General features: G+C 51.6%; 1 protein-coding gene across 2 annotated transcripts; it reads left to right on the forward strand.

Annotated features, from left to right (window-relative positions):
* The first annotated feature begins 9,555 nt into the window (after positions 1-9,555).
* On the forward strand, positions 9,556-23,910 carry SMARCD1 (SWI/SNF related BAF chromatin remodeling complex subunit D1). 2 transcript variants are annotated; one of them, XM_075902058.2, is made up of 13 exons: positions 9,556-9,748; positions 10,882-11,069; positions 12,495-12,537; positions 12,645-12,767; positions 13,476-13,604; positions 14,998-15,114; positions 18,282-18,383; positions 18,510-18,671; positions 18,822-18,919; positions 19,434-19,569; positions 20,242-20,364; positions 20,657-20,758; positions 22,193-23,910. In XM_075902058.2, the coding sequence occupies exons 1-13, from the start codon at positions 9,593-9,595 to the stop codon at positions 22,244-22,246; spliced, it is 1,533 nt and encodes a 510-aa protein (XP_075758173.1). In that variant the 5' UTR covers positions 9,556-9,592; the 3' UTR covers positions 22,247-23,910. The 2 variants fall into 2 exon arrangements, with proteins under 2 accessions (XP_075758173.1, XP_075758174.1); XM_075902059.2 differs by having other exon boundaries at positions 9,564-9,748; positions 13,476-13,598.
* The last annotated feature ends 380 nt before the right edge of the window (positions 23,911-24,290 follow it).

A 24,290-nucleotide genomic window follows, 5' to 3' on the forward strand; every position in this document is an offset into this window, starting at 1 on the left:
CTGTGTGAGAGTCCCATTGATGGCAACGCTTACTGTTATGCACGCGCTTAAGGGCTTTTGTGAGCCCAGACCTCTGGGAGGGAAGCTTGAAACTTGAGATTAAAGGGACAAGAGTCTCACACTTAGTCCTGGGCCAATGGCTGTTGATTACTATTGTTCTGTGTAGGGCACTTAACACCCCCAGGTAGAAAGGTCACCTAAGCAGGCCTATTCCAAGGGGCTCTTTTCAGCTTCATCAGGAGGCTCCCTCTGCGCACTGTCTGGGGGCGAGCTGGCCTGGAAAGTTTGAGCAAGAGCAGAAGAGCCACTTTCCAAAGAGTCTGGGACAGAAACACACAGTCACTGTTACTTATGCCTGGTCTACACTAGGAGCTTAGGTTGAACTTAACTGCATTAGGTCGATTTTCAGAACAATGAGTTCACAGCAGCAAGCCCTTTCCATCGACTTAAGGGCTCAGTGGTGTGGACTTTCTGTACTCCTGCTTTCACAAGGAGTAACGCTAAATTCGACCTTGCCTGGTCGATTTTACAGTAGTGCAGATGCAGCTCAATAAAAGTTGACATTCTCAGCCTACAGGAGGTGCCCCACAGTGACTGCTCTGGCCAGGACTTTCAGCTCTGCTGCTCTCCAGGTAAACAGGAAAAATCCCAGGAAAATGTGAATTTCATTTTCTATGTGGCCAGCATGGTGAGCAAACCACAGAGCAGGCAGCGGAACACCTGACCATACATTCCATGAGTTCCCAGGGCCGCAAACGAGCACTCGCATGGAGCATGCAGAAGATCCTGGACCTAATTGCTGTGTTGGGAGAGGAATCTGGTCTCGCAGAATTATAAATGAGCAAAAGGAAGGCAGATCTCTATGCCAAGATCACAAAGAGCACTGAGGAGAAAGGATACTCAAGTGCTTCACTGAAGAGTATGTTTATGGCCTCCTGAGATTCGTCCTCACTCTGGTGGACCCTGGATATACTCCAGCATTAAGTGCACCATGGTTAAAATCGTTATCATGCTTTGATGCTCAACAGGATCCACAATGGGTTGAGGCTGCTATGGCGTCTGTGCAGCTAACCAAGGGGAAAAAGGACACGAAAAGATTGCTTGCCGTTGCTCTCAAGTGGGGGGAGGGTTAGGAACAAGTGCATTAGGGGATGCTAACGACAAATACCCAGAACCACCAGCTGCACAGTTTTGGTTCCACGTGCACTGGGAGCATAACCCAGAAGGTAAAGTGCATTGCTTTCAATGTCAACGGAAGCCACCCTACTGGGGAGGCGCTACTTGGAACTAATTCTTGCTCTCAGTGGGGCAGTGCACCTTTGACTTTACAACACTGGGTGCTAGAAAACTGACCTTAATAAATTCGACCTTATCTCTCAGTGTAGACATGGCCTTTGTTGATTGTGTGTGACCTCCAACCTTTCACCGCTGCTGCCTCTCAGTTGCTCCAGGCAGAAACCTGAAATTCAGCAGAGACAAGGACAGGCTTATGCCTCTCTGGGGCGGGTGAGAACCTGTTTGATGTGGCTGTATTAGCAACAGTGGGCTGTCTAGCACCATGATGCAGACCCTGTCCCTGAGGGAGACTTGAGCAACGCATGGTAGGTGATGTGCTGGAGTGCAGAAGGCCGGAAATGCTCCCCTTGCTTTGACAGGGTTTTATTCCCACTGATGCTAAGAACAGTCAAATAAACATCAGACCATAGTGACTCCTACCCAGCCTGCTATGTTTGGGCCAGAGCTGGTGCTGCTCTGGTGATGGGCGGGGGCGGGGCGGGATGTCTTTGAATAGGAACAAAATAGTTAATAATAGAGGCCAGGTGCCCCACTTAATGAACCTAAATTAACCAGCCATTGAGCAAAGTCTGGGTGGGGCTCAAAGACTTCTGCAGCACTGTGGGGACTGCACCAGCCTGGCCGCTGCACACTGGCACGGAGTGTCAGCCTGGTTTGCTCCAGGCAGCATTCCTGGGCACTGAGTGGGGCTTCAGGCCGGCAAGGGGATGTGCGCCCATCAGCAGCCCTGACAGGCCAACAAGGAGCCAGATAAGTCACTGGAGAGAAGTCCGGCCAGGTGTAATTGCAAGTGAAGCCCGGCTGTGGGAAGGCTAGGGGAGTGCTAACAGCTAGAAGGGGAGAGCAGGGGGAGAAGTCTGCATCATTCTCTGGGACCTCGTTAGCTAAGGTTACCGTATATAGCACATGAATTCAGCGTGACTTGGTAGATACTGACACAGATACAGTCCCTCTCAGGGGTGTCCTCCTCTTTTTTAAAAGTTCAGATATGGTAACCCTACGTTAGGGACAAGCAGGACATTCAAGGAGTGAGTAAGCCCTGAGATCCTGCCCTGGAGCAAGAGGCTAGAAGAGGGCAAACTAGCCAGGGAGTAGCGCAGCTCCCATGGTAAACCCACACACAGGCAAGGGAATAGAGAGGCTGGATAGGAATGAGCCAAGGGACAGGCACTGAGCAGACCTGGACAGCTGGTTTTAGGGCCCAGGCTGCAATGGAGTGTCACAGGCAGGACTGCAGGACTCGGCAGCCCTGGGAAGGGGCTGGCCAGAGGTACGCGTTACCAGGAGAGACTATTGCAGAGAGCAGATGTGGGCACCCGGTGCCACAAGGACAGCTTTCTCACACGTCGCCATGAGCAGGCAGGTCAGTGGTGAGCCGGCTTCAGACACATCTCTGCATTTCAGCGTGGAGCAGGGCAGGACAGATCCTGGGACCTGGCTTTGAATGGGGATACGTGCAGGGGCCCCACATTCCAACACTGAGCAGAGATGGGGCTTGGACACTAAGGGTGAAGGCCCAGCCCAGTGAAAAGCCCTGGCCCCTCCTTTCCCAAGCAAGCCAGGCCTTGAGCCTCCTGCCAGCCAGCACAGGGCACCCTAGGGAGGGCTCCAGACTGGGTTTCCTCTGGGGATGTGTGTGACAGGTTTGGTTGCTGAGAGCTCCTTGGGAAGTCGCTTGCTGTGCTGAGATACCACAGCGCCTGCCAACCTGCCCTCATGGATGGCCCTCAACACTGGCCAGCTGAGCAAAGCCCTCAGGCCTCCTTCAGCACTGGCACAGAGAGGTGGGTCACAGCCCTCTGCCGTATAAGACACAGACCAGCTCAGCTCTGGGAAGGCTCAGTCAAAAGGACTTTGAGTCCTGTGGCACCTTAAAGCCAACATTTACTGGGGCATACGCTTTTGTGAGTTAACACCACTGCACCCTTTCTACCCTGCAGTAGCTGATGCCCCAATAAATCTGATAGTCTTTAAGGTGCCACAGGATTCCTTGTTGTTTTTGTGGATACAGACTCATGCAGCTACCCCTCTGAGGCTTGTCACTACAGCACCCAAACACACAGCCTCAATGGGACCTGAACCCCAGATAAATCCATCTCACTCCGCATAAAGTCTTACACAAGGTAAGCTCATGTTGGCCTCTTTCTCTGGGCAAAGAGAGAGATGAGGAAACTCCTGCCCGATAACAATTATTTAAACTGAGTTTATTAATAAACAAAAGTGATTTTATTAAGAAGAAAAGGTAGGTTTTAAGGGATCGTAAGAGACAGAGATAGAACAAAGTAGGTTACTAAACAAAATAAAACAGAACACACAAGGTAAGCTTAATACACTAAAGAAACTGGTTACATGGAATCTCTCAGCTTCAAAGTTGTTCTAATAAGCTTTTTCCACAGACTGAAAAGCCTCCCAGTCTGGGTTTGAGCCTTCCCCTCATTCAGTCCTAGATGTTTCCAGTAGCCACTTTGGATGGGGGAGCCATGTAGAACTGGCAACCTGGACTATTCCACTCCCCACCCTTAAATGGGATTTGCATAAAGCAGGAGCCTGTTGTTTCAGTTTGACCCCTCCCAGCTACTCATGCAAAAGTACGTGGTTTAAGATGGATTCCATATCAAGCCCCTGTCTCCATACTTGACGAGCTGACCGACAGGCAAGCTTCATTTTCTCTTTGCTAATGGGCCATTATCGTCCTGAAGTACCATTAATGGCCCGAACTTGGCACGACCACATTAATAACACAGCGTTTCGAATGAGATCTTAGTATTTCGCATGCAGCGTATTCCGGGTCTGCCATTCGTATTCATGTGCACGTTTTCATGCAGCCTGTGGAATGGCCCATCGCAGCGTGCACACTCCAGCGGGTGCTGCAGCCTCCTAGAGCCAGGGGTGACAAAACAAGCCTGTATCATTGTCCAGAGCTAAACACCCGGCAGACGAGGCCTCTCTGGTTACAGGGCCTTGTTAGCAGCAAAGGAATGACGATTCCCAGCAGCCTTGAGCAATGTGCAGCCAGTGCTCACAGCTTCTTTGTGACGCGTGGAGCCAGCCTGCTCCTCTCACCAGCACCTGGTGCCATCGGCTGAACATAGGATGTGTCCCGTCGGGGTGTCTGCTGCAGTGAGGGGAATGCACCCTCTGTACCTCATTCTGCCTCCACCGAGCCAACGTTCAGGAGGGCTGGGAGTGGGAGTGAGCCGCTGCAAAGGCCACGTCTGGACTTAAATATCCCAAGACTTCAAGGGACGTGGGTTTGGTCCCGGCCCGTCTGGGACATGTAATGGTGCAAAGGTCACAAATAGCTGCCTGGGGCAACTGCTGAGCCTTCCGTCTCCCTAGCCCTCTCATTGGTAGCTCCATGAGAGGCCAAGGGCTAAACAGGCCTCAGGCATTTCCTTCTCCTCTCAGACCTCATCCAGTGCCCCCAGGGTAGAACTGTGCCATGTTGGTGGGCGTGGGGGCTCAGCTGCCCCGTTGAAACTTTTGTGTGCATTTTTTGGGGGGGGGCTCAACCAAAATTGCTGCGGGGCCCCGTTGAAATTGTTTGAATTGGGCCCCACACTTCCTAAAGCCGGCCCAGGCCAGCACCACTCTGGATGGGCCTGACACAAAGGCTCCAGATGAAGGTTCCCTTTTCTGAGCCCCACACAGAGGGTCAGAGCTCCCCTCTCAGACAGGGAGCTCAGCTGATCGGCTGGGGAAGGGAAGGCAGAAGAAGCAGCAGCTGTCAATCTCTGGCACCGCAGCCCCACCCTCCCTTCTCCAACCCTCTTCCCCCCTTCTGTCCTCCTACCCCATGTAACCCAAAACTTTTGCACCCCTGCTCCAGCCCCCATACACCTTCCCAGACACTGCACCCCCTCCTACACCCCTTCTCAGGTCACAACCCCCTCTCAGACCTTGCATCCCAATCTGCTATTCCTGGTCACAGCCCAAATCCCTGCACCCCTTCCTGCGCTCCAGATCACAACCCCTCCCAGGTCCTGCACCCCCTCCTCAGCCCTCAACCACTTACCGAGTTCTTGGAGTGCCCCCCCCCATCAAAAATTATTGCCCACCCCTGTGTTAATGGCTTAAGGCAAAAAAGAAAAATATTATCTTAACGGAATGTTTTGGAGTGTTGCAGATATCTAAAACTCTGATCTTAATGATTTTTTTTTAAATCCTGTGTTACTAATTAACACATGGTAAACTGAATTGCATTAAGGCCAGCTCTTTCTATCTGGTAGAGTTCCCTGCACTCCGCTCTCTCTCTCTCTCTCTCTCTCCTTCTCCTACTGCCTCCTCCTCTCTCTCTCTCAGCTCTCCTCTGCCTCCTGCCTCTCTCTCTGTCTCTCTCTTTTTCTTCTCCCCCTCCTGCCTCTCGTTCAGGGTGCGTGTGGGGTGCAGAGCCCAAACGGCCGCTTGCTCCCCCGCAGCAGTCCGGCTGAGCAGTGCAAAAGTCAGCCGAGCACCATGGTGGTAGGCAAAGGGAGGTGGGGCGGTGACATTCACGGCCAGGAGGCGGGGCCTGGAGCTGCTGTCACGCCGCACGTCACCACCTTGAGTTCTAGCAGTTTGAAGACTCGGGTGTACAGGGGCAGATGACCATTTTGCAGGGCCCAGGGCAGCACAATTTTGCGGGGCCCCCCTTTGCCACCCGCCGTGGTGCTCAGCTGACTTCTGCACCACTCAGCTGGGCCGCCACGGGGGAGTGTCAGCCAATGGTCAGGGCAGTGTGTGGTGTGTGTGTTATACACCCACAGGGGCGGATACAGGGCAGGGCGAGTGGGGCGACCGCCCCGGGCTTCAAGAAGCTACGCACATGCGCTGTGGCAAAGGGGGGCCCCGCAAAATTGTGCTGCCCTGGGCCCCGCAAAATGGTCATCTGCCCCTGTACACCCGAGTCTTCAACTGCTAGAACTCAAGGTTCCTTCGCAGCAGGCGGCCTAGGGAAGGCCGATGGGTGCCCCAAAGTTTTATGTCCATGTCTTTAGCCGCTAGGACCGGGGTCCCTTCACAGCGGGCAGCCAACAGGCTGATAGATGCCCCAAAGTTTGCAGGGAGAGCTTATTATACCCGTGTCTTTAGCTGCTAGGACTAGGGGAGGGTCCCTTTGCAGCAGGCAGCCTATGGAAGGCTGACAGATGCCCCTACGGATCTGTCCCCTGGAGGCAACACGATCCAAACGCCCAGCTCTCCCTCACTGTGTCTGCCCTATGACCAGCTGGAGTTCTTTTAAATTGTGCTTGGTTCTGTTACAGCAACTGCAGGAGTCAGGTTAAAGCTTAAACAGTTACAGGTGTATTAAAGAAGAGGACTGGGGTGGCTCTGCGGGCTCCTCGGGGTGGAAGCTCTCCTGCAGCCCCCCGATTGACCCCCCGCCCCCGGATGGCAGCCTGCGGCAAGTGCAGCCGGTCTGATGGCCGAGTGCTGTGATGTGCCGAGTGTGGGCATTCAGGGCACTCCAAGACAGGACTGCTTTGCTGTCCCTCATCGAGTTAGACAAGCAAGCAGGGAACCCTGAGAACTGTCTGTCCGGGGTGGGGGTTGGGTCCCTTTAAGCACAGCCCTCAGCTAGCCTGAGGCAGCAGCTCCACACCCTAAGTCCTAACCTGATGCCCTGCTGGCACTGCTTCCGGCCAGCCTTAACTTCAGTTCAGGGTCCACTCAATGTAGATATGCTGTTTTGAATTAGCAAAACGCTAATTTGAATTAGTTTTTAGGTCTAGATGCACTAATTCGAATTAACTTAGTTCGAATTAACTAATTCGAATTAAGTTAGTTCGAATTAGTGCTGTAGTGTAGACATACCCAGAGGAACAGCCAGCATTTCAGGAAATAGCGCCCCCCAGAGGGAACAGCCAGCATTTCGGCGTTACAGACACAGACACTGGGCTACTATATATATGATAATGGCTTGTCGAGTAGACAAACTCTTTGTTATTTTGGAATAACATCAGTTGGTCCGGAATGAGGCTGCTGTGTAAACGCACCCTTTAAGGGAACGCTGCTCCCGGCCTGCTGAAAGGGCACTCTTCAGCGCCAGGCCCCAGTCTGTATGCAGGGATGGGCTTCCCGCTGCTAAGACCTGGCCTCCTCACAAAGCTGCCACACAGCCAGGAAGCAAAGAGGAAGCTGGTAGAAACTGCAGTGGGCAGTTAGGGAGACAGGAAGGAGTTTGGCCAAGGCCCCAGTGCTAATACCTTGTCTGTCATGCACAGCACCACAGGAAGCTGGCTTTATGGCCCCTCCCATGGTGCAGCCCTGTGGTCCCACTCCAGGGCAGTGTGTATGGAAACAAGCCCAGCACACCTCAGCCACAGAGGACTTCCTGCCCCTACAAAGCAGCATCACATTAGCCTCCTACTTAATTAAATGGTGCTCAGCAAATTTGCCACCGGATATTCCAGGCCTGGAGCCAATCAGATTAGAGGGTCCCAAGCGTCCCTTCAAGAGGCCCTCTGGCACTAATGGACTTTGGCTTCCTGGGGCTCCTCTCATTCAGTTAAGACTCTGCTGTGGACCTGTCCAGCTGCTCCATTACTGCCGCAGACAGAGTGGATTAGAAGCCATTATCTGCCTTGCCCCTGGGAGGTAGAAATCTGGACTGTGGAACCTGCAGGCAGCCAGCTTTGGCTGGGGCAGCGTGGGACACAAGCCCAGGGCCGGCCTGAGCCTTTTTGGTGCCCTGGGCCCAGGCGCGCAGCGCTGCCCCCGGGCACATGGCACGTGCGCAGGCCTGCCCCCCAGGGTGCCCCAGCCCATCCCTAGGGCACACAGCGCATGGAGAGCTGGGCTAGGCTCTGCTGGAAGAACTTTCTCATAGACTCACTCACAGATGAGGGTTGGAAGAACCTAGTCCAGCCTTCTGCTCCATAAAGGTCCAGCCCCAACTACCTCATGGCCTTGCATTCCCTGTGTTTGTGTTAGGATACATTAACAGCAGGAGTGATGGTTGCTGGTGCAGCCAGGGTGCTCTGGGCATCAGTGCTTGTGGGTCCCTGTCCCTCTCCCTCCCTCATGAGCACAGCCCCCTGCCCCTTTCTACACTGCCCTCTGTTTGCCAAGCATGGCCTCCTGTTCCCCAGGCAGGCCCCTGGCACTGTCCCTCTCTGTGCCAGGTCCATCTGCTGCCAAGCTTGTGTTGGGTGAACCCACATTGGGTGGGGGTGGGACTTGAGCCCTCAGCCTCTGGCGGCAGGTACTTTATCCACTGTGCTACGGGATAGAGCTCCCAACCTCCCTACCTTCAGGGCCCCCTTTGTTCCCAGGCTGCATGTTCCATCCCTCAGACAGCTGGGGTGGCTGTCCCCAGGGAGGCAGGGCTCAAGTGCTGTACCTCTGGCTCCAGCGGCAGGTACTTATCCACTGCACCACAGGAGACGGTCCTGAACCTCCCTCCCTTCTGACCTCCCTTATCCTTTCTTTGTTACCATGGTGAGTGCTCCCCCATGCCCCTGGGGACACCCACCACCAGCTTCCCGAGGGATGGAGCTGGCATCATGGGAACAAAGGACACAGAAGGGGGGCCCTAAAAGTAGAGAGGTTGGGGGTCTCCTCCAGTGGTGCAGGGCATAACATACCTACCTGCAGAACCAGAAGCACAGGGGTCAAGCCCCCCCCGCCCCCCAACACAAGCTTAGCAATGGATGGACCTGGCACCCTTGGGACATAGGACAGATATGGGGGGGGCTCTGAAGGCCAGAAGGTTGGGGGACTCTTCCAGGGGCACAGTGGATAAGGTGCCTGCCTCCCACAGCCCATCTGGAAGGCCTCCACACCACACTGCCCCCAGGCACAGTCTCTGCCTGCACCATTCCCCCCACCAGTGGTACAAGTACCCTTACCCTGTGGGATACCCAAGAGAAGCCTGAGGAGTATGTCAACACAATGGCAATTTGGAGAAAACTGAACTTTTGCTGTAAGTTTTACAGCACTTTATTGTTTTTGTACTTTTTACACCCAGAAATGTCATCACCCAGCCAGCTCCAATTAAGTTGCTTAAATAAATGTGTTGCAATGGTAGAAAAAAATGTTGTGTCTGAAAACTGTAGGTACTGGGGGGGATCTAGGTAGACAGAGGGATAGAAAAGGATACTTATAAAAAAGGCTCAGAAACACGACTCTAGACGACACGCGGCCCCTTGCAGCTCCGGCCTCCCAGCGGCAGGGGGAGCAGCCTGCGTCCCGCGCCTCTCTCGGCGCTCTTCCCCGCGCACTCTATGGCTCCTCAGGCGCCGCTCTGCCCCGCGCGCTCTACGGTCGGGGTCCGGTTCCGGTTCCGCTCCCCTCCCCCGCTTTGTGCTGGGAGAAGATGGCGGCGCGGGCGGGTTTCCAGTCGGTGACTCCGAGCGGCGGCAGCGGGGGGGCCGGAGCGCTGGGGCCGGGCACCCCGGGGCCCCCCGTCCGCATGGGCCCGGCTCCCGGGCAAGGCCTGTACCGCTCCCCCCTGCCGGGCGCCGCCTACCCGGTAAGACGGGGGGGGGGGGCTGGAGGCAGGAGTGGGGGAGGGGATAGAAGCGGGGGAGAGGGAGGGGCCGGAGATGGAGGCGGAGGAGGGATGGGGGAGGGGTCAGGAGGGGGAAGGGTTTGGGCTGGGGTGCCCCTAAGGGAACAATAGGAAGGGAGGAAGGTCCCTGAAGGTGAGTCAGGGGGTGGCCGGGCTTGGTCTTTGTCTGAAGTGGGGGCAGTAAATGGGGCGGAGGGGGGGGGGTCTGAGCACCCTCGTGTCTTGGGGGCATAGGAGGCCCGGTGAGTCCAGGGCTCTGGGGTGAAGGAGGATGTGGGGTGAAATGACAGCAAGCTGGGGCTCAGGGCAAGGGGAGAAAACAGCCTCAGTGCATGGTGAGGTGACTTGGCCAACTATGGGGAGGTGTATTTGAGGGTAAGGAGGAAATGTTTGGGTAAAATTGGGGGCACAACAGGGTGAGAATGTCATCAGGGATGCCCTGAGTAAGGGTGAAATAAAATACAGGACTATGTAGCACTTTAAAGACTAACAAGATGGTTTATTAGTCTTTAAAGTGCTACATAGAGTCCTGTATTTTGTTTCAGCTACACCAGACTAACACGGCTATATGTCTATCACTGAGTAAGGGTTACTCTCATTTTAAAATGTGACCCTAAAGAGAAGATTGAGTAGAAGGAGGGGAGCTAAGAGCTGAACAAGGAGAGAGGAGAGGCAGCCTAGACAAAATGAGTGAGCTGAGGCAAGGGTGAGTGTTGGAGTATCTTATGGGAATGTCAGGAGTGATGATTCACTGAGTGGAAGTGAATTGTAGGCAGGGGTTTGGACATAAGGCCTACAGTGGGGAGAGGTGTGTAAAATTAAGAATCGTCCTTCATAGCCAGCTTTGCTGGTTATGGTTTATATGTTACAATCCCGTTTATTCCTGGTTGGAAGCATCCCATTCTGGAGCTGCTAGCCCTGTTGTGATCTGAGTCCATCTAAGCAAGCCCATGAGTCACATGGCTTTGTGCTCCCAGCAGACATGGCTTGGTAGCCTACTTGTACTTAGGACTTAACAGCCCATTGTTGGTGAGTCTCCATCTTTCCAAAGTTTGGGTTGGATGGAGACCAGATCCCTGTGTTTCTCTCCTCAGCGCCCTGGCATGTTGCCAGGCAGCCGCATGACACCTCAGGGACCCTCCATGGGTCCCCCAGGATATGGTGGGAGTCCCTCAGTCCGGCCTGGAATGGCCCAGTCTGGTTTGGATCAGTCCCGCAAGAGGCCAGCTCCTCAGCAAATCCAGCAGGTCCAGCAGCAAGCGGTTCAGAATCGTAACCACAAGTAAGAGGCCAGATTTCTCACCTCATTATGAGGTTGATTTATCTTTTCTGTGACCACTTAGTGACTCCTCCTGAAGGACACCAAATTCCTTCACAAGTTCTATAATTATAATACCACCAAAATCCAGCCCTCTCTAAAGCAGAAGGCTGGAACAAACCAATTAACAGCACATTGCTGAATAGTTATTCAAAGTCAGGCAGATTTTGTCCAAAACACCAGTGCATCCACCCCACCGACCCTTACAAAAGTGCTAGGGAGACTCTCAATATCCATGTCAAGCAGACATAATCTAAGGTGGTTCAGAAAGAAAAATGCTCACGAGGAAAGCAGTATCTAAATTGAAATAGGCCACTTATGAACCTCCAGAAAATAGGGATCAAATCATACATTTTTGTCCATCATATCCAAAGAAACCCCTTTGGATGCTAGTGGGCCACATTACAAAAATGGACTGGCCAATATTCAGTAATTCGGATGCTTACCACTGATATCAGAGATCAGCACATTGCTTTGTTGTTTGGGTCATAACATCTGGGACTTCTGTGTGAGTATGCCTACACTCGCACCCTCTTTCAAGAGAGGGATATAAATGCAGCTGAGCAAAATAACCCTTATTCCTCCTACAACGAGGTTTACCAGTTATTTCGGAAGAAGGTTTTTCTTTCTAAATAACCGCGTCTACACAGCTTTTGTTGTTTTGAAATAGCACCATAACATTAATATGCAAATGAAGTGTGGGAAATTCACAGTGCTTCATTTGCAATTTTGCTCAGGTGCATTTGCATCCCTCTCTCAACAGAGGGTGCAAGTGTAGACATATTCTGTGTCCCTTGCTCCCAGCATACTCATGGACTTTCTTCTTTAATTGTTTTGGCTCAAACTGACTTAAACTTTTTGTGCAGCTACTTCGCTGGGTGATGGGAGCTTCAGATAATAATATTTTGCTCCTATTCAAGAGCAAGAGTTTTTATTACTTAACATATCAACAGTATTGCCTGGCTTAAAATACTTATCTGTTAAAAAATCCAGCTTAATATTTAATCAAACCCGAGAGTCATTTTGTGCCAAAATAAATATTTAACCGAACACCTCTCCAAACTCAGGGCAACCCCAGCTATCTATATCTGTTGGGATACTTCAAATAATAGGTGGTCTTGGTCTTGCAGGAGCTTCTGAGCTTCAGTCCTGCTTTGGCCTTGGGGAGGAAGGGATGGGTAAGGAAGGTGTCTGTATAGAGACTGATAGTCACAATAAACAGTCTTTGAAAGAGAGAACTGGACTGAGCCAGTTGTTATGGAGCAAGTACCCTCATAGCGGAGTCCCAAGACTGAGAATAAACCCACACCTGTGCTTCTTTTCTTGTGTTCTGGCTGTTTGAGAAACAAACTGGTTGCCCGCTTAATACATGTATCCTTCTTTAAACAGCGCTAAGAAAAAGAAAATGGCTGACAAGATTCTACCTCAGAGGGTGAGTGAGGGTTTTTATTCATGCTTCCTCTGCTGCTATAGTTCTATGTTCTAAGCAGTTTCGGGGGAGAGAAGCAGTGTTCTTGATTGGCTTGTACTTTGCTGTAGATTCGTGAACTGGTACCAGAGTCTCAGGCCTACATGGATCTGTTGGCATTTGAAAGGAAACTAGACCAGACGATTATGAGGAAACGTCTCGATATCCAGGAAGCCTTGAAACGACCCATTAAGGTAAAGGAAGATAGTGCTCAGGTTTCTCACTGGGGTGCTTAGAGAGCTACACCTGAATTGAGAACACAGGACTGACTTATATGGCATTTACACAAATACCTTCTTTCTTTTGTCATCTTTATATATACCATGCTTCTGTAAACTCCACTCCAATTCTTCTGATGAAGTGGGTTTTACCCATAAAAGCTTATGCCCTAATAAATATGTAAGTTTCTAAGGAACCTCAGGTCTCCTTGTTTTTATGACATTTGGGTGGGTCTGGAAAGACTCAGGAGTGTGATGTAGGTACAGAGGCAGCAGCTCAGGGGAACAGGTGGGAGCCAGTACACACGGGAAGCAACTCTCAAGCCAGTTCCCCGCACATATCTGCTCCTGTGGAGCTGCCTGCCCCCATGCACTGCTGCCTCTTCGTCAGAGGCAGCGGGAGGGTGGGCAGGCCCGGCTCTAAGCTCCCCGCCCCCACCACGTGTAAATGTGTAACTTAAAAAATCCAGCAGTTACACGTAAACACACAAATACACATTAGTTAACATCCCTAGTCGGTTGTTTGCCTGGCTTGCTCTCTGGCCTGGCACTCTGTTTTTCAGGTACAGGAGGTGAAAGTGAGTCCAGATTCTGTGGTTTCTTGGTTGTGGCTGTGGCTGGCTGAGCAGGTCTACTTGCTTCTACATTTTATTGTTAACATTTAGCTGATGCTTTTCCTCTTAGCAAAAGCGAAAGCTGCGCATTTTTATCTCTAACACCTTCAATCCAGCCAAGTCGGACGCGGAAGATGGTGAAGGGACTGTTGCCTCGTGGGAGCTCCGGGTGGAAGGGCGGCTGCTCGAGGACGTGAGTGTGAGGAACTAAGCCCCTCTGGGACGGGCAAAGGAGCAGCATTCATTCTCCAGATAAGATGAGCTGAATGGGTGTGGGAGCTAAACCCTGCTGGGTTGACCCCAAAGAAGATACTGTCAAATGTCTGGGGTTGTAGGTGAAGACCAGTTGTTTAGTGTCTAAGGATGGAAGTAGGGGCTTTCTGTCCTAGATGATCACAATGATCCTTTCTCTGAGTGTATCCTCCCTTGCTTGTATCTGCCTCAGGAGTCTGATGAGAAGGGGGAGAGGGTAAGAGGGCCAAATCAGTTGGCCACCCTATGAGGTATGAATCTCCAATAATAATATTTAGCTCTTCGTAGCTAAGAGGATTGATGTTGGGAGCAGATTTGTGACATTTGCCTTCCCTGCCTCTGAAACCAGACACACAGATTTCATATAACGGGGCTGTGTGTTTGTTCCTCGCCCCAAAAGTCTCTAGTCTGCCACGAGGAATTGCTTCAAGACAGGGTTTTCAGACCACAAGGGAAGGGTCAGGGTTTATGGCTGGTAGTTTGGTTCCTTCTTGATTCTTGGGTCAGTAACTCAAGGGTAACTTTGGAACAGGGGTTCCAGGATTCTAATTGTCCTGTATTAATGTGACTGTTTGCCATGATCCTGGAAGAGGCCTTGAATCCGCCTCACAGGAAGCTAGTCAGACATGGCTCTTGTGCGACAGTTATTGGCAAGGGATTCCCAGGGGATGTCTGTTTTAGATGTAAAATCTTTTCCAGTACTTCCCAGTTTGTTGTGAACTGTCCTGTGCTCTTGGGCTTCTTTCCTTTCATGCTGATCTGGGTAACACTCTTGAGGGATCTGTTTACTCTAGCTTATGGGGCATAGCCTGCTGGACTGATTGCCAGGCAGATTGTGTGGAGAAGAACAGCTTTTGATACACCTAGGTTCCCTAGAAATACACAGGCACAACCCCTAGTGCAAGGGTGGGGAACCTTTTTTGCATCAGGGGCCGCTGACCCACAGAAAAATCAGTCAGGGGTTTCACACAAGTGCGAAACAAAAAAAAAAAAACCCCATCCCTAACCAGCATAGATTTGTCAATGCTGGGGAGAGCCCCAAGCCTTAAGGGCCAGATCCAGGTAAGCCGGAGGCTTAGATTCCCCACCGCTGCCCTAGTGGAAAGGCAAATGGATGAATGACAGAGTTTATGGGGGGAAGGGATATAAGACAGCAAAGAGGCTAGGGTAACCAGCAAACATTCCATTGGCAACATGTGGGGGGTTTTAGAGGGAGGTCTGGGTTTAGTATCAGTAAATGGGAATCAAAGCATTCGTTTCCCATCAGTGCTATTGTATGTGACCAGTGTGCTGCACTACTGGCTGTGGCTGCCCTAACACTCCTTTTTATGCTGCCGCAGTCTGCTCTGTCCAAATATGATGCCACCAAACAGAAAAGGAAATTCTCCTCCTTCTTCAAATCGCTGGTGATCGAGCTGGACAAGGACCTGTATGGCCCAGACAATCACCTGGTGGAGGTGAGCTCTGCTTTGTTATACCCTATCCAAACGAAGTAACCTTGTCATTCTGGGAGCCCGGAGCTCTTGAGTGTTGAGCCCAGTTCAAGTACTGACTTGCTAGGAGCCCTTGGGCAAACTTCTTCATCTCCTAATGTAAGAATGGCCATTATGTGTCAGACCAAAGGTTCATCTAGCCTAGTACCGGTCTTCTGACAGCGACCTATGCCAAGTCCCCCGGAGGCAATGAACAGAACAGGTAATCCTCAGGTGATCCCTCTCCTGCCCTCCATTTTTAGCATCTAGCTAGGGGCCCCATCCCTGCTAATCCTGGCTAGTAGCAAGGAGTTCCACAGGTTGACTGTGCATTGTGTGAAAAAATATTTCCTTTGTTTGATTTAAATCCTACTGCCTGTTAATTTCATTTGGTGACCTCAAGTTCTTATAAAAACGAGGAGTCCGGTGGGATTCTGTGCAGGTGCATCTGACAAAGTAGTTTTTACCCACAAAAGCTCCTGCCCAAATAAATCACTGAGGGTATGTCTACACTACAGCACTAATTTGAACTAACTTAATTCGAATTAGTTAATTTGAACTAAGCTAATTCGAACTAGTGCCTCTAGACCTAAAAACTAGTTCGAATTAGCATTTTGCTAATTCGAACTAGCGTGTCCACATTGAGTGGACCCTGAACCGAAGTTAAGGCTGGCCGGAAGCAGTGCCGGCAGGGCATCAGGTTAGGACTTAGAGCGTGGAGCTGCTGTCTCAGGCTAGCCGAGGGCTGTGCTTAAAGGGACCCGACCCCCACCCCGGACAGACAGTTCTCAGGGTTCCCCACTTGCTTGTCTACCTCGATGAGGGACAGCAAAGCAGTCCTGTCTTGGAGTGCCCTGAGTGCCCACACTCGGCACATCACAGCACTCGGCCATCAGCCCGGCTGCACTTGCCACAGGCTGCCATCCGGGGGGCGTCAATCAGGGGGCTGCAGGAGAGCTTCCACTCCGAGGAGCCCGCAGAGCCACCCCAGTCCTCCCCATCGGGGGCTCATACCCCAGTCCTCCCTCACCTCCTTCCACTTACCCTTCCGTAGCCCCCCTTCCTGATGTACAAAATAAAGGACACGTGTGTTTAAATAGAAACTGGGTGTGGGGGGATTAACCTCTGGGGAGACTGGAAAAAGGAGGTGGGAGAGGGGAAGAGAGAGGGTAGGAGAGGGGAGGGGGAAACCTGGGAGGAGGGAGCTGGAAGGGGGAAGCCAGGGGAAGAAGGAGGAGGGGACGTAGAAGACTATGGTACGCCAAATCTTCTGTACTGTGTACAGATGTGATCTCCTCACCCCAGAAAAGATGTTTTGGCCTTGGAAAGGGTTCTGAAAAGGGCAACTAAAATGATCAGGGGTTTGGAACAGGTCCCATAAGAAGAGAGGCTAAAGAGCCTGAGACTTTTCAGCTTAGAAAAGAGGAGACTGAGGGGGGATATAATAGAGGTCTATAAAATCATGAGTGGTGTGGAGAGGGTGCAGAAAGAAAAGTTCTTCATTAGTTCTCATAATATAAGGACTAGAGGACATCAAATGAAATGAATGGGTAGCAGGCTTCAAACTAATAAAAGAAAGTTCTTCTTCACAAAGCAAATAGTCAGCCTGTGGAACTCCTTGCCACGGGGGCTGTGAAGGCTAGACTATAACAGAGTTTAAAGAGAAGTTAGATAAAGTCATGGAGGTTGGGTCCATGGAGTGGTATTAGCCAGGGGGTAGAAATGGTGACTCTGGCCTCTGTTTGTGGAAGGCTGGAGATGGATGGCACAAGACAAATGGCTTGGTCATTGTCTTCGGTCCATCCCCTCCGGGGTACCTGGTGCTGGGCTAGATGGATCTTTGGTCTGACCCAGTACGGCCATTCTTATGTTCTTATGTTCTAAGCTCAGGGCTCAGAATCAGGGGTATCACTGGACCACCTTGATTTTCATGCAAACCTGCTCCTGGGTTTGCATGTGGCCTTTGGTGGCCAGGCTGGCAGCTATCCTGCCCTAGACAGCCACTTTCCTGTGCCTAGTGCAGAGGTTGTGGACATTGGAGGCCTCCCCCCAAACTTGGATGAGGTCCACGGTCTCTGCTCTAGAACAAGCGGGCGCCCGCCTCTTGCGGCCCCGGGCAGGCTCCTGGGAGCTGCCAGACATGCATCTGACGAAGTGGGTCTTTGCCCACGAAAGCTTATGCTCCTACACTTCAGTTAGTCTATAAGGTGCCACAGGACTCCTCGCCGCTTTTACTAATTTCTATAGCTACTATGAAATGGAGGTAGTGCTAACCTCCCTCGTGGAGTTTGAAACTTATTGGGTAAGATGATAACTTTTGGTTGTGCCCTTTCTGCTCCATTCTGATTCCTAAGAACAGCATCAGAATCCCTCAGCTTTGTACGATTAGTATATGTGAAGTTTTGGGCTAAAGATGCTCCTGTGTGAAGTGCAAAGTCACAGACCACGTGTGCTTGTCTCTTCTGTTCCCTGTACTTGGAGCAAGTTTGATAACCCTGGGAACGTAGCAGAGATGGATGGATAACCTGGGCATGCTGTTGGGAATCATTCATGATGAAGCCAATCAATGGTACGTGCTGCTTGCTTGCAGCACAGCTGGTATTTTGAGGAACACTTACACACTTATTTGAAAAAGGCTGAGAACACCTGCCTTAGCAAAGAGGCTAAGGCAAAGTTATTTGCAATCAGCTGTTTCTAGGTGTAGTGAATAATCGTTGCATCCAAGCCCGTTGTGTTTGGGGACAGCAACATGATCCACGCCAAATAAATGAAGCCCCTTTGCAGCCACTTGTGAGTTCACATTTCATCCGTCTCATTCTTTCCTGATGCACCAGGATAGTAATCTTTGACCTTTAAAACTGGTGAGCTGTGTGCTCCTCTGATGAACCCTCCTTGCAGTATTCACCGCAGGAGTTCCAGCCTCCTTTCAGAGGTGTTGTCAGAGCTACCACAACTGTCTGTAGAGTGCAGGGGCACGTGGCAGAGCTCACATGCTGTCATATGGGCAGGATCTTTGGGGGGAGGAGTTTGTGTCATCCCTGAACTCCAATTACAGATAAGCGTTGTGCCTGCTAGGCAACAAGAGCAGAGGGAATGGCCTGGCAGTCTGTCTCTCTAAACCACCACCCCCTGCTTTTTTTTTTCCCCCCCAGTGGCACAGAACTGCCACCACCCAGGAGACAGATGGCTTCCAGGTGAAGAGGCCTGGGGATGTGAATGTGCGTTGTACTGTCCTCCTGATGCTGGACTATCAGGTAGGAAGGGTAGGAAGGCTGGTGGGGAGCGAGCAGTGTCTTAACGTCAGATTTGTGACTGGGATGAGCCCTGTCGGCAGCTGCCTCATCCTTACCCCCATCTCTGTTATGCTCTTGTCTCCTCAGCCTCCGCAGTTCAAACTTGACCCCCGCCTGGCTCGTCTCCTGGGGATTCATACCCAGACCCGACCAGTGATCATCCAGGCACTGTGGCAGTACATCAAGACCCACAAGCTACAGGACCCCCATGAGCGGGAGTATGTCATTTGCGACAAGTATCTCCAGCAGGTAAAGATGTCTCTAACGTAGGGTGGCTGGAGTGTTGTGTTTGGGACAGGGGACAACTTTGGCTCCTCTTTCCAGGAACCAGAAGTTCTCCAGGCTGCCCCTTTCCCAGTGCTGAGCAGCTTTCCACTCCACCCCCTCTTTCTCTTGCAGATATTTGAGTCCCCGCGAATGAAGTTCTCTGAGATCCCGCAAAGGCTGCATGCTTTGCTCATGCCCCCTGAACCAATCATCATTAACCATGTGATCAGGTGAGACTGGCCCCTGAGGTGCTGTTTGTTGGGAAGGGCGAATACGTGAGCTAGTGAGACTTGGATGGGGAGATGCTCCTTGTTGCAGTCAGTTTCGGTAGCAGCTGAAATTCCTGCTCTTCACCATCTTTCCACGCGTCATTCTGCCCTGTGTGCATTCAACAGCTGCTTTTCCAGTTCACCAAGCACTGGTTCTGTAAATCCTTGCTTTGTTTCCTCCTGCCAACGCTCATCTCCACACTGCTTGTATTCTCGTGTTTGAACTCCAGCCCTTGCGCTGCCCTTCTAGACTGTAAGCTCCCTGTGCTGCATGCAGGATGTGTGCCAGGGAGGTGAAGCATTTCCCTGCTCCTCAGTGTTACTGACCCCTTTTGCCTGTTACAAAAAACTAAATGCAATGCAGAAGTCAATACTGTCTTCCCTACCCCTGTGTCAACCTCTGGAGCTCAGAGATGTTCAAACACTGACTCAGGCTTCTCGCTTTTTCTGGGTGTTCTTTTGCTGATGTTCACAGTGTTGACCCAAACGACCAGAAAAAAACCGCCTGCTATGACATCGATGTGGAAGTGGATGATACTCTTAAAACTCAGATGAATTCTTTCTTGCTGTCCACAGCCAGCCAGCAGGAAATCGCTGCCCTGGATAACAAGGTAGGAGCTGCGTCTTGCCCCCCCAACTATAAACTCTTATATTGTGTGCTGGGGTGAGCTTGGCTGGCGCTTTGTCGCAGGGCAGATCTTTCATGTGGCTTTCTTGAATACAGATTCATCTAGTGACTTTATATTTGGGATCTGGAACAGTGAGAGCAACATTTCTGCCAGGCTAGCACCGTTTCTACGGTACCAAATCACATGGCAACAGTCTTTTTACTTACCCAGAAAATAAAGTTGAGAGTGAGTGATTAGAAGGAAACTGGGTTAGTGGTTAGAACAAGGGACTGGGAATTAGAATGCTAAATCCTCTTCCCGGATCATCTACGGAGAACTTGGGCAAGTCGCTTCATTCTGTGCCTCTGTCTCGCTACAGTGGAGTAAATGTGAAGCTGTGTCTTGGAGGGATTGTCAGGCTTCCTGGTAGTTACAGCCCTGCGAGATCTTTGGATGAATGGCACTGAATGAGCATGTCAGGGCTTTGGTGAACCTACTGCCCTGTCTCTACAGGCAGAGGGATGTGGGATGGGATGCATGTCACACATCTGGGTCAGCACAGAAATGTGAGAGTTTTCCATCCTAACGTGTTGGGCCCTTTGGTTTGTCTTGCCTCTCTGTTGGGTTGGCTCTGTGCTCTGATTCAGCAATACCCCATTCCTGTATTTCTCTCAGATCCACGAGACAATAGAAACCATTAACCAGCTGAAAACACAACGGGAGTTCATGCTGAGCTTTGCCCGTGATCCCCAAGGCTTCATCAACGACTGGCTCCAGTCGCAGTGCCGAGATCTAAAGGTAAAAAGGTTTTGCCCTTTTGTGTGGAAGGTCAACAGAGGCTCAGTCCATCCACTCAGACTCTTCTTGTTCAGGGAGCAGCTGAGATCCATGCAGGGGCACAACGTGCAGGTCTGCAGCCACAGCAAGAATTGGAATTGAGCACCAGGATTTCAGTCTGACAGCATTGGCTGGGCCAGGTCTTGCTGGAGCCTGCGTGGGGGAAGTGCTTGTCGTTAGCCCAGGACATGGGGGAGGGTAATTGGGCAGCTTCATGACTCTGGGTTGTAAGCTGCTCTCTTGGTGCCTCCAGACCATGACTGATGTTGTTGGGAATCCAGAAGAGGAGCGTAGAGCTGAATTCTACTTCCAGCCCTGGGCCCAGGAAGCTGTCTGCAGATACTTCTACTCCAAGGTGAGCTTTCCCCTGGGAGGAGTGGGGGGGAGAGAATCCATCCACACCGGGCAGCCGCTGCGCTGCTTGCAGGGAGGTGCCGTAAGCTTAAGCTGGGCATAGCAGCCAGGCACATGGTTTCACCCACATAGCTCAGCTGATGCATTTCAGCCCTGATCTCCAATGCACCGTGGACCTGGATTTGCCATCCCAAGTCCTATTGCTTCAGATATGGTGATGCAATTTTTGGGGGTAGCTTTGTACTGTCACTAAACCAGGGATGGGGAACCTGCTTTGGGATGGCCGCTGATCCACTGAAAAATCATTCGGGGGTTGCACAAAGTCAGAAGCAAACAAAACACCCCTCACTGACGTGGCCCCCTGACCTGCAACTGAGGAGAAAGACACTCCCCACATTCCCCTTGCACACCAGCGCCTATGTGGAGACCAGCCTAGTAGATTTTGTGTGCTCCAGTCCACTGGGGGGACAGCCGGGGGGGAAAGGAGGGGAGGGGAGGCGAGGTGAGGCGGGAGGCTGGAGTGCCAGCATGGGCTCCCCAGTGTTGCGGGGCCTGGGGCTTCTGGGCCTGAGGTTCCCCACCCCTGCACTAAACAGTCACCAGTGCTGGAAAGACCCCATCATACGATTTGCTGGCTTAGATCCAATTAGTATCAGTACCAGTGTCATGATACTAGTGTTAGCCCTTCCCACCATCTCACTGCCCGTACCTCCTTTATCACAAGCAGACCCATGGTCCTTGGGCTTGCTGAGGGTCCCTTGTGCAGTGTATCTGCCCCTCTCTGCTGGGATGCATGCTGGCTTGGCCGTTGCTTTCAGATCTCTGAACAGGAACAGTCCACAGGGTGCTGCAGACCTGACATGGGCCCTGTCAGAGAGCTGGTGCCACGCCCCAAAATCCCTGGCATGAAACTGAAACTGCCCCATCGCAGGCTTCTTGTTAAGCAAACCAAAAAGATTCTTTGCCCTTTTCTTAGCCCTTTGTGTCAGAGCCTGAAGAGCTGTGCCCATGCACGAGTTCCCTCAGAGCCCTGGAGGAGGGAGGCACTTCAAAATGGGGACGCCCGAGCACAAGTTATGTCCAAGCTCATGCAGGGAATGACTGGTAAAGCTGGCATTAGGACCCTGGCATTCTGACTCCATTGCCTTCCTCTAACCGCTAGGCAGTGCAGCCTTCTTGCTGTGCAGGGAGTGCATCTCCACTGGCCTGGGGAACAAACTGCCATCTGTGCACTCTGCTCCAGACAGGATTGAGGCAACAGGAAAGACACAGCCCGGCTAAGGAAGGAGTCCGGTGTCTTTCCTAGGGGCTGTGAATTGGTTTGGGCTCACGGTTCCTTCCCTCCCTCCAGGCCTGGAGCATTTGCTAGTGAAATTCTGACTTACCATGCCCTGTAAGTGTATTAAAGCAGGGGGGTCTGGCTTCTCCTTCACAGGTGCAGCAGAGACGGCAGGAGCTGGAGCAGGCACTGGGAATCCGCAACACATAAGCTGCCCCACTCTGCCCCTGACCAGAAGGCATCACAGCTATTTGTGGAGACTGAGAGCTGCAGGGGTCACTGTTTAGGCCCACACAACCCCCACTACGGCATAGAGACCTGCAGCCATCACTCACCTCTGGCGGTGTCCGTATCAGTGTGACTCCTGAGCCCCACGGGGCTTTTGGGATGTAGCAAGCAGACAGGCTCAAAGGGTCACACACTGCTACCTGCTTTCCTCCCTCACTGAGGCCTTGTCAGTCCCCAAGCCGACTGTCTCTGCGTTGCCCAATATCCAGTATTGCTGCAGGCTCAGAACTTCTCTTGAGTTCAGAACCTTACCACAGCCCCTTCTCCTCCAAAACTCGGCTCTAGTTCTTGCACCCCAGAGAACTTGGATCTGCCATGTGGACAGAGCCCCGGGGCCATTCACTTCTCAAGGTCCCCTGAGACACAGCAGACAGAGCTCCTACATGTTGGCACACGCTGTCCCCCTAGGGGGTGCTCTTGCATTGTCCCTTGTAGGACTCTCCTCTCCTGCAAGAGGGTTTCTATGCTGCGTGGAGAACTGCTTTTCCCATCCAGTCTCTGTCTTAGTTAAAGCTCCATTCCTGTTCCCTAGGCCTGGAGCACAAAAGAGACCCTGGCTCAGCATAGGAATGGAGGAGCTATGAAGAGGTGACTGCTGCATGCATAGTTCTCATGCAGGATTGAGCAGCAATGCAGTCTTGCTTGCTCTTCCTGCAGCAGGAAGTGGGGAATGCGCCCACCGCTGCTCCTTGCGGTGGGATTATGCAGGAGCAGAAAGCCTTAGGGTCATTTCTTGGAGGTGGCTGCTGATGATTCTGCATCTCTGCCTTTGGTGAAGTGAATGGCCCCTTGCATGGATGTGAGGAGGCAGCCTGGGCCTCTGCCGACAGCTCCTAACAAGTTAGCAGATGTCAAGGCTCCTCTGCTTTGTCGTCTTCCACGATTGGTCAGAGAGTAGGTTCTACAGCTGTCCCAGGGCAGATGATCGAGTATGTGCTGGGGGGGTTCTCCAGCTGGGAGAGTAGCAGCCTAGATGCTGCTTCATGGAATGAATTAGTGCCCTTAGCCCTCAGGGCCATGTGTGTGTGGCAGGCATGTTGGTGGGGGAGGGGGGAGTGGCGGGGAGGGTGCACTCTTTACCTGGGGCTATATATTTCTGCTCAGATTCCTTTTGGGGACTGAAGTGAATGGGCTCTGAACCTAGTTGGTTGGGCTCTTCTGCCGTTAGCTGCAAAATCATGTTACTGACAAACAGCCTCACAGTATCCAGAAGTGTTGTTGAGGGGCTGCTATGAAATAAGGAGCCACTATAGCCTGTGTTTGTGTGTGAGAGAGAGCGAGCGAGCAACAATGTGTCTGCAAGTAATAGACTTTCCATCCTTCCCTCCCTTCTGTACCCTTAAAGAATTGCCCCTGTGTAGCACCAGGGGCTGAAGTCCTGGTCCCGGCTAATGCAGACCACCGGCTTCTCAGGGCAAGTAATAGTGAAGGATACTTGGATATTGCCTAGGCAAGTGTACCTGTTGCAGAATTACTGTTTTTATTAACTGATTATGGTTTTTCATGGACCAAAATTTTTTTTGTACTGTATCCTTGTAGATGTCAGTTTTAATAAAAGCCTCCTATGAAGGAAGCCACTCACCTCCTGTGCTGGCAAATGGTAACTTGCAGTTGTGTAGCAGGCAGCTCCTGGTACATCACTGCTGTGTAAGGGATGAAATGACCTCTTGTTTGTACCTGCAACCCCCTCACGTAGCGGGAGCTCTGTTCATTGGGGAGGGCATGCAGGAACACTAGACACCACTCCCTTTTAGGAGGAAGACAGCTTCTTTATGGTCCAAATTTTACTCCCTTTTAAAATGTGCAGAATTTAGAGGGTGCTTCATTATTTATAGGGCCCGACCAAATTCATGGCCATGAAAATCCTGTTACAGACTAGGAAATCTGGTCTTTTATGTGCTTTTATCTTATTCTATATAGATTTCATGCAAGGATGTAAAAATATATACAAATATTAACCATGTGA

This window comes from Pelodiscus sinensis, chromosome 31 (assembly GCF_052426305.1).
Source record: "Pelodiscus sinensis isolate ZL-2025 chromosome 31, ASM5242630v1, whole genome shotgun sequence".
In the NCBI taxonomy this organism is placed as follows: Eukaryota; Metazoa; Chordata; order Testudines; family Trionychidae; genus Pelodiscus; species Pelodiscus sinensis.

Bases quoted from the DNA above. Each gene is read 5' to 3' on its own strand.
- SMARCD1 (XM_075902058.2), top strand. From the start codon at position 9,593: ATGGCGGCGCGGGCGGGTTTCCAGTCGGTGACTCCGAGCGGCGGCAGC. The intron at 12,768-13,475 runs GTAAAGGAAGAT...TTTTCCTCTTAG, and splicing joins CCTTGAAACGACCCATTAAG to CAAAAGCGAAAGCTGCGCAT. The intron at 18,672-18,821 runs GTAAAGATGTCT...TTTCTCTTGCAG, and splicing joins GCGACAAGTATCTCCAGCAG to ATATTTGAGTCCCCGCGAAT.